This window comes from Rhinoderma darwinii, chromosome 4, assembly GCF_050947455.1.
Source record: "Rhinoderma darwinii isolate aRhiDar2 chromosome 4, aRhiDar2.hap1, whole genome shotgun sequence".
Taxonomy (NCBI): domain Eukaryota; kingdom Metazoa; phylum Chordata; class Amphibia; order Anura; family Rhinodermatidae; genus Rhinoderma; species Rhinoderma darwinii.
The window spans coordinates 206,718,250-206,727,265 of record NC_134690.1 but is presented as its reverse complement, the minus strand read 5'-3'; the positions used below and the strand labels follow the sequence as shown (position 1 = coordinate 206,727,265).

General features: G+C 37.0%; 1 protein-coding gene across 8 annotated transcripts in view; it reads left to right on the top strand.

Moving 5' to 3' along the window:
- The window catches only part of SYNCRIP (synaptotagmin binding cytoplasmic RNA interacting protein), a 56,717-nt gene extending 48,966 nt beyond the window's left edge, over positions 1-7,751 (top strand). For 3 of the 8 annotated variants that reach the window (XM_075862114.1, XM_075862112.1, XM_075862116.1), the window contains exon 12: positions 4,119-7,751. In XM_075862114.1, coding sequence (XP_075718229.1) covers positions 4,119-4,144 — 26 coding nt within the window. In that variant the 3' untranslated portion in view covers positions 4,145-7,751. Of the gene's footprint in view, positions 1-4,115 lie in introns of all 8 variants that reach the window. The other 5 variants (XM_075862113.1, XM_075862111.1, XM_075862115.1 and 2 more) reach the window with 2 other exon arrangements.
- Positions 7,752-9,016: the final 1,265 nt, after the last annotated feature.

Genomic DNA, 9,016 nt, shown 5'->3' with positions numbered 1-9,016 from the left:
TGCAGCCAATTCCATCCCCATGATCTTTTCTAAATTCCCTATTATCATTTTCTTTGATGGTGATTGTGACGTAAACCAGTTAATCAATATTGCTTTTTTTGCTGCTAATACAACTAAGTGTATCATAGTCAACTTGTCTGATTGTAAAAGTTTTTCATGGTGATGAAACAAAAAGAACCAAGCACCTATTTTAAATCTAACTCCAATAACCGACTGGATTACATCTTCTACTTCACGAATATAAGATTGGATTGCACTGCAAGTCCAAAAACCATGAAATAGGGAAGATTTCAATTCACCGCATTTCGGCCGTTGGCTCTTATATTCCACTAGATATGTTTCTAGGGGATGCTGAAATCATAATACAGCCTATTAATTATAAAAAAGTATTTCTCTCCATTTTTCCGCTATTATAACCTATTTGACCATCCTATTTCCCTTCAGTATCCTTCGTAGAACTTCTTGTGCCGGCAAGCTCATTCCAACTTCCTTTAGCCACACAATATTCCCCATTAATTTTTTTAGTTCTTTTTATGGTAGGCGTAGATCTTTATCAGTGATACCGAAGCCCCTGAGACAAGAAGGGATTCAAAGGAGTCGATTTTAAATATATTTGTCCTATCCTCCTTTCTTTTGCCATAGAACTCAGTGACTTGCTTATATGTAAAATAATGTGCATTCCTGGTCTTAAATTGGTTTTGAAGCTCCTAGTTTTACCTGTTTGATCAAATAGTTTCTTAACTCATATTAACCATGCAGTAAGCTACTGGGCTTTCTCTAGTGGTTGCTACAGGCCGAGGGGAGTTTAGAATTTAATTCTGTCTAAGCTAGGGATTTGGAACTCTACCAGAAAAACGGAGGTCCCACTTCTATAAAGATTTTAACTAAACAGAAATTTGGGGTAAGGAAATAGTTAGTGGTGGGCATTAACTTTAAGATGATCAGATTGATTGTAACGAGTGTTGCTCCAAATCAAATATTTACTACAATTGAATGATTACTACCATATTTGTACAACAATTGATATCCACTAAATTAGTTGCCATATGTCCTGTAAATGACTGACTGTTTAGGCTATGTTCACACGGAGTATTTTGGGGGAGGAATATCTGCCTCAAAATTCCGTTTGGAACTTTGAGGCAGATATTCCTCTCCCTGCACGCCGATTTTCGCGGCAATTATCGCGCCGTTTTTCGCCCACGGCCATTGAGCGCCGCGGGCATAAAACAGCGAGATATACGCTTTCTCCTGCCTCCCATTGAAGTCAATGGGAGGTCCGAGGCGGAAGCGCCCGAAGATAGGGCATGTCGCTGCTTTTTCCCGCGAGGCAGTTTTACTGCTCGCGGGAAAAAGACGCCGACGCCTCCCATTGAAATCAATGGGAGGCGTTCTCGGGCCGTTTCTGCCGAGTTTTGCGACGCGGTTTCCGCGTCAAAAAACTCGGCAAAATACCCCGTGTGAACATAGCCTTAAAGTGGTTTTCCAGTCCTAAATCATTCACGGTCTCTCCTCAGGATAAAAGTGGGTGAGATTTAAAGGGAATGTGTCGCTAGGGAAAAAAAATAAAATAATTTTTTTTGTTAAACTGTTAGTATATAAATGATTACACATTGTTCTGATTTATTTTTATTTTTTTCACAAGTCAGGAAATATTATAAATTTGATTCAAATTTATAACATTTCCATGTGCTGGTCACTAGAGGGAGCAATTCCCAAAATTGCAGCATTGGCATGTGGTAAAGCAACCTCATTGCTTTATGCTGCAAAATTGGAGAAGACACACTCGCTCTAGTGTCCTCAAACAATCCCCCCTCCTTTATCCTGGCTGGTGCCAGGAGAAAGGAGGGGGTTGAATGTTCAAACCTCCTACACTGTGTGCCGCCATTTTTTGAGCAAATGCACAGTGTAGGAGGATTAGATACAGTGGTAATCACACAGTATAACACGAACATACACAAACATAACTTACCTGCTCCTGCCGCTGCCTCCGCTCCTAGTCCTTGCTTCTGAACATTTGGACGGAAGCCGCGACCAGAAGTAGTCATCTTACAGTCCGACCGCGGCTTCCGGTCCACATGAAAACGGCGCCGGATGTCGCTCTGCCGAAGAGCTTCCTTTTGGACTGTGGGAGCGGCGCATGCGCCGTTCCCACTCAGACGGCGTACGCTATAGTGAATGGAACGGCTCCCGTACGCATTCTCTATGGGGATGTATGTGCCGTATAGCATCTCAGTATGTGTCGTTAATCGACACATACAGAGATGGAAAAAAAAATGGCAGCCCCATAGAGAAGTTAAAAAAGAAAAAAGTACAACACAAATAAATAACATTTATTTTAATGACCTACTAAAAGCAATAACATATAAAAAAAAAAATTTCGTGACACCTTCCCTTTAACAAAAATCTCATCCACGTGCTGTAGGAAATTTCTGTGTACAGATTGACCTGCGGTGCAGATTTTTAAATTTGCAGCGTGTCAATTTATGTTGCGAATGGTTGCACGTTTGTTACAGATTTTCCCCTATTGAGTTCATTGGAAAAGTGAAAATTGCAATAAAAATGGCAAATGTTGAGTTTTTCTTTCTGCGGAATAGCTTTGTTTCTGCAATAAAAAAATTGCAACTAGGAAAAAAACCTTTTACAAAATAAAAATAAAAATATAATTACCACATGCCACATCCCCTCGGTGCTTCCATAGCGAAGCATCACTTATCCTTGGGCTGGTCTGTGTTTATCGGGCCTCCTGGGATGACGTCTTGTCCCATGTGGCCGCTGCATCCAAAAAACTGCAGCGTTACATGGGTCAAGACGTGGTTTTGTTTTTTTGTTAAACCCCTCTGCTCGATTTCTTCGCAGCGGCAAATCCAGACAAATCTGCACCAACTCAAATACGGTTTGGTGCAGACTTTCGTTTAAAATTCCCTGTGGAATCTGGGTCAGATTTGCTGCAGAGTGTTCCAACAGCAAATCCGACCCATGTGTACATACCCTTATTATAATAAAAGGTACGTGTCCTAAACCTATAGACTAGAGCACTTAGCTGACACTTCCTCACCTCATCAATAAAGTTATGTGTTGGTGTTTCTGTAACTGTTATCCCTACGTTCATTCTGTAGCATGTTGCCTTAGCTTCTTTTTTTTGTGTGTAGTTTAGAATCTGCTAAATTTATAGACAGACCACTTATGGTCGCATTTGGGAAGACTTTTAAAAACGTTAGTGATGTAGGGACAAGTTAAGTTTTATTTTGTTAAAACCATAGCGTCAACTTTCACTTCTTGCATTAAGTGTTTACAGTACAATTTCAGAATATAATCTTCAGTTGTCATAAGTGAAGACTGTTTAGCTAAGAAAATAGTACGAACATTGCTGTAGTTTATATGGTGGAGCAAATGACATGCATTACAGTGCTTTTTTTTGCTTTTTATATCTTGCAGTAGGTTAGAATGGTGTGTGTGTGTGTGTGTGTGTGTGTGTGTGTGTGTGTGTGTGTGTGTGTGTGTGTGTGTGTGTGTGTGTATATATATATATATATATATATATATATATATGTATGTCACTTACGTGAATGCAGAGCATCTTTCATGTTGTCCAATGTAAGTAAACTTGCGTTGTAGAAGCAAAAATCCAGTAATGTGTGAATAAAAATAGTAGACTGCTTAATATCTAAGTAAAACTGCAACACAGGCACCCATAGAGTTTACGCCACTATTCTACTAGGTGAAACGCTGTTGTAGGCATGCTATTACAAGTACATTTAGTTTCTGTTGAACATTTTAAGTTGTTCCATAAAATGTTTTGCTTTTTTTTTTAACTGAGCATTTACCTATGCAGTGGATCTTTGCTAGTTTTGCAGTATGAGATGTCGTAGCTTTACTTTTTGAATTTAAAAAATAAAATCAGTTTGTGAGCTAACATAAACTTTAACTTCAAAATCTAAAATGTAACCAAAAAAAAAAATCCAAATTAGAAAATTAGTGGCAATCATATTTTAATTGCATGCTTTAATTTCAATATTGTGTTATTTCATGCATGGTTATGTTTTTGTTGTTGAACTATTATTTTTTCATTTTTAATGTGTTCGATGTCTAATTGATGCCTTTTGTTACCTGGCTAGCAGGGAAAAGGGGTCGAGGCCGGTCCTGACCTGTTACAATGAAGACTGACTTGCTATGTGGGATTACACCAGAAGCTTGCAGTGGAGTACTGGTAAGGAAATGAAGAAACCTTTAAAATGTCGATGTATAGGAACATTTGTCGCAGAAGACCTTCAAGCAAAAATCATGGATTCTGATATTGGACTTTTGAACTAATATGTGGACTTTGATATGACTTCCTTTAACATTTTTTTGCAGTGCAAGTTATTAAATTTAAGTTACCCTAAATCTTCATGTGTTATACAGAGTTGCTTCATGGCCTAAGGCATGGTATATTGGTAAAATTCTTTTATATAAGCAAGAATAAAAATCTGCATACAGTAGATTTTAAGTTTTCCTAATATAGGGTCCCAATGGTGTTTACTTTGCCATTTTTAAGCAAGATGTCCATTCTCCTTGCTTTGACCATTTCAATCTGAGCATCTTAATCAACATTTGATTGTGTTTCTAAGCCTGCAGGAATCCTGCATTCCTTAAGCTTCAATGGTTGTAGTTGTAGGACTACTGTCCAATGTTAAGGTTACATTGCGACCCAGACCCTGCAGTTTTAGGGCTGATGTACTGCAGATATGCAGGTATTTAAAGCTGACGTTTAATGGAACGTATTAAAAATGGCATAGTAACATAGTAAATTTTTGAAGGTTTCTGATTTTTGTTTGTTCCTCTTTAATTAAAAAAAAAAAAAAAAAAATGCTTAAAATGGTGTGGGAAGCAAGGTTAACTACTTATGTATGTATACCACCATTGGTACCCATTTCATTTCTTTATCCTTTTTTATATGTTTTTGCTCCCAAAGGTTAATGAATGTGCCACATGAATTGTGTTGAAATATTGAAGTTTCGGGTGTAATCATCGGAGCCGGTTAGTCAGGCATTCCAGATAGTGGTTCTTTTCAGAACCTTTTTTTAAAGGGTTGGTTAACTACCTCAGTAGCAGAGGATTGAACTATACCCTGTGTGTACTGTATATAGAAAATCTTTGTTGATGAAAGCCAGACTTGTTCCGTGTGCCATGAGGAAGTCCTTTTGAAATTTACCAAATGTAATGTTCTAAAGCCTTTAGTGTTAAAGGATTCTGAGACTTCATCATGAGCCCCATAACAAGCCTAGCTTTTGTCGTATCTTGTGGCTGAAAAAGCAGCCTTTGCTCTTTCAGATATATTGTAGTTATTTGGATGTAAAATAGTTTAGCGAGATGTTACTTTTTCTAAGACATCAAATGTTCCAAAAAAGTACATCGGCAACTTGTTCTAAACACTGCAGTGTCCCTTTTGGTCAGTCAGTTAACCCTGACTTTTTTTTTTATTTTTTTTATTTGTTTTTTATTCTCGACCTTTAATATGGTTTTTCTAAATGATAGAGAAAGCATATTGGCTGTCTGGTCAGCAAAATTATGTTTTTCTCTCCACGCACTCCCTCACCTCTTTGGCTATTTGTGGACAAGCCATCTATTTCTCTAAAATGGGCCATAGAAATACTGTGTAGTACAGATATCTGTGTAGCCTTTTTTTTTTTTTTTAATATATATAAACTACTTTTTCGTAAGCACCTTGACAAGGGGAAACCTGGTGAATACATCCTTTTTAATGGAGCACAGTTTCCACTGTATAAAACACTTCACCTTAAAGGGATACTGCAGTTAAACTACATATTCATTAGACACCACAATAGTTGATCAATCCTGTTACCCAATAGTAGTTTCTTACCGATTTTCCCCAGCAAATGAAATTTTTAAGCAGCATAAATAGATCTGTCATCTGTTGAAAATGCTCATGACAAACAATCATTTTTTTTGCATTCCTGCAAATAAAATTGTTTTATACTGTAAGCTGGAGGCGAGTGTAACTTATTTTTGTAATAAAAGTTTTTATTTTTTTTTTAAGTGTCATTAATATAAGTGTATGTTAGTCCAGAGATTGTTTTCCTTTTATAGTCACATTGCAGTATGTTTACCTGTACTGTTTTTTTTTTTTTTTTGTTTTTTTTTTGTGGGTGGGGGTTTGGTCTTCTTTTTTTTATTTTAGCATAGTGTTAGTCTGCAAAAGTAAAACTGGCCAAAAAAACCAGTAGCTTATATATTTGAGTACCTCAACTAATGAACATCTACATTTTTTTATATATATATATATATATATATATATATATATATTTTTTTTTTACACCAAGGAGAAATCCCCAAATGCAAAAACCTTGCTTTGAACAAAGGTGTTTGCGTTAAATAGTTATGCAGCCCCATTCTAGTGGGTTCCTTGAGGTGTAAAACAGTTTAAAGTGGGGTGTATATCTGCTCCATTTTCCCTTTCTTAAACCACAAATCGGAACGGATCAAGCCAGGAAGAAATAATAAAAATGCTCTACACTTCAGGGAGCTGCTAGATGAGGATGGCGAGATGGTGTGTTTATCATTCCTCTCCCACCCTTTAACTTTTACGAATTACAGTTTTTGTTGGGAGATATCTTTTATATTTACTATAATAAAGTGTTAAAACTTGGGGTTAAAAAAAAAAAAAAAAAAAGCAACTCTTGTGTTATTTTATTATATACTAGTTGTGTTGTATTTGATGTCAAAGCATGTGTTTGATGTCTGTCTTAATACTGCCACACCTGCTTCAATTATTGGGTCATCTTTCTACTGTCCTCATTTACAGGATATGGTATTTTTTAGGCACAAAATTAAAAACCGAAGACAAGGGTTAACTGTCTCAAGACAACATTATAGAAACATTTTTCAAATACCAATAGTATTACATTAAATACTTATGGCTAACGTTTTCAGTAAAAATCAATACAACAAACTGCCAAGAATTTTCCAATGTCACAACAAGCAGGGATTTCGGTTTTTATTTTTATTACTGTACACGGTCTGTTAGCACTTTGGGAAAAGGAATGTATGTATGAGCAGGGTAGAGTAATCAAAGTTCTCCTTCAGACCTGAAAATCTTTAGAAAGCAGATATCCCCACTTTCTGCAAAGCTAGATGTGCTGCAAAACTTGTTGCATTGAAGTTATTTTACTTTGTGAAATTACTTTTTGGTTTACCTTATTTGTGCTTGCCAGCTTATTCACTTTTGTGCATTATACCAAACCATGTCTTTCTACAATTGGGTAAACTAGAGCTCTCGACTAAACTACATATTGAAGTTAGTGTTTCAAAAGTTTTTTTTCTTCCTGTGTCCACCACTACATAAATCAAGTGTCTGGATCTTGTGGTTTACCGATCTGATATTCGAATATCAAGTTCTATTGGTTCAGTAATTAAAAGCTACACTATACACTTCTGCTGATTAAAAAATTTCCAAGACTAAATCTCTTTTTCATTGATATTACACTCTAGAGTTTCTTCTCCCTATTTTGGGGTGGGTGGTGGGGCTGTCTCCCTAAGCTCTCCATCTACTATAATATACAGTGGTTTGGCAGAACTTGATGAGAAATACCAATCTTGAAAGATTTTATTAGCTGCCTTTTTGCCAGTACGGTTGTAAAACTTTATAACATTCATTTGGTTTTGGGATTGCACCAGTGGTTTGCATTTTACTGGCTTTGAATTTTCCATACATATTTTTAAATGTATATAAATAAAGTGATTTACAAAAATAAGTCCTGTTTCCCTGTTTTTGGTTTTTTAAAAGCGAACTAGTGTTTCATGTACATGTATCGTTTTTTTGCTTATATATTATGGTTACCAATTTTCGAAAGGAAAAAAAAAATGGCCCTTAAATGATTCCGGTTCCTATTGCTCATATGTTTTATGTATGAAAAAACAATTATTTTACTCTGTTGGAAAATCTTTCCTGTAGTCAGGAATGTGCATTTTGCCACTCTTAAAAGGCATAGCATGTTTATTTTATCCTAAATACAAAATTGAGCATCTTACTCATATTTCATTAAAAATATCCTACCATTTTGTTACTGTAGAGACTGTGCAGCTCCTGTAGTTCACTGACACTGCTGCTCTTCCTGATATAGTTGCCGCTCATGACTTCCCATTTCAATAAGGCCATGTTCACACGGCATATTCTCAGGTGTGTTTAGAATGCTCGTTTTATGCTCAATTTCTTACAAGCAGCTTCCCAATGATTTCAGTGGGAAATATGCTGTGTTAGTTCCTTTTGAGGCGTATTGTTACGCTGCTGAAAAAAAAAAAAGTGGGGGTTGAGGCTCTAAAAAATATGCTTCAAAAAGTCTGTCGTGTTTTCTTGATAAGGTTTTACATATTGATGTTTTTTCCAATTGACAAAAAAAGTTTAAAAAAATATGCTTAAACGCTTGTAAAAATGAAAAACGCTGAAAATCCACACCAAATACATCGGGATTGAATAGGCGGTTTTCTTTTGAAATCAGCATCTGTTTTATTTTTTTGCCTTTATCAAATGCCGTGTGAACATAGCCTAAGGCTTCGTTCACATCTGCGTTGGGGTTCCGTCGGAAGTTTCCGTCCGAATGGTACCCTGAACAGACACAAACTGACCCGATCGGAAACCAGAGGTTTCCGTTTCCATCACTATTGATTTCAATGGTGACTGATCTGGTGTGCACTGGACCAGTCTATTTGCCGGAAGCAATTGCGTAGTCGACTACGCTATAGCTTCCAGCAAAACGACGGGTCCGGTGCACAACAGACACAAACGGAAACCATGGTCACTGGATCAGTCACCATTGAAATCAATGGTGATGGAAACCTCTGGTTTCCGTTTGTCTGGTTTAGTCAAAATGGGACCCCAACGCAGATGTGAACGAAGCCTAACCCTCCCTCTCGGAGTAGCAGAGATACCAGCAAGGAGGTGGAGACCACTCACTCCCGAGTCTTCATGGGGGGAATAACACGCTCCTTAGCATTACTGTCTGCACAAATAAGAGAAGAT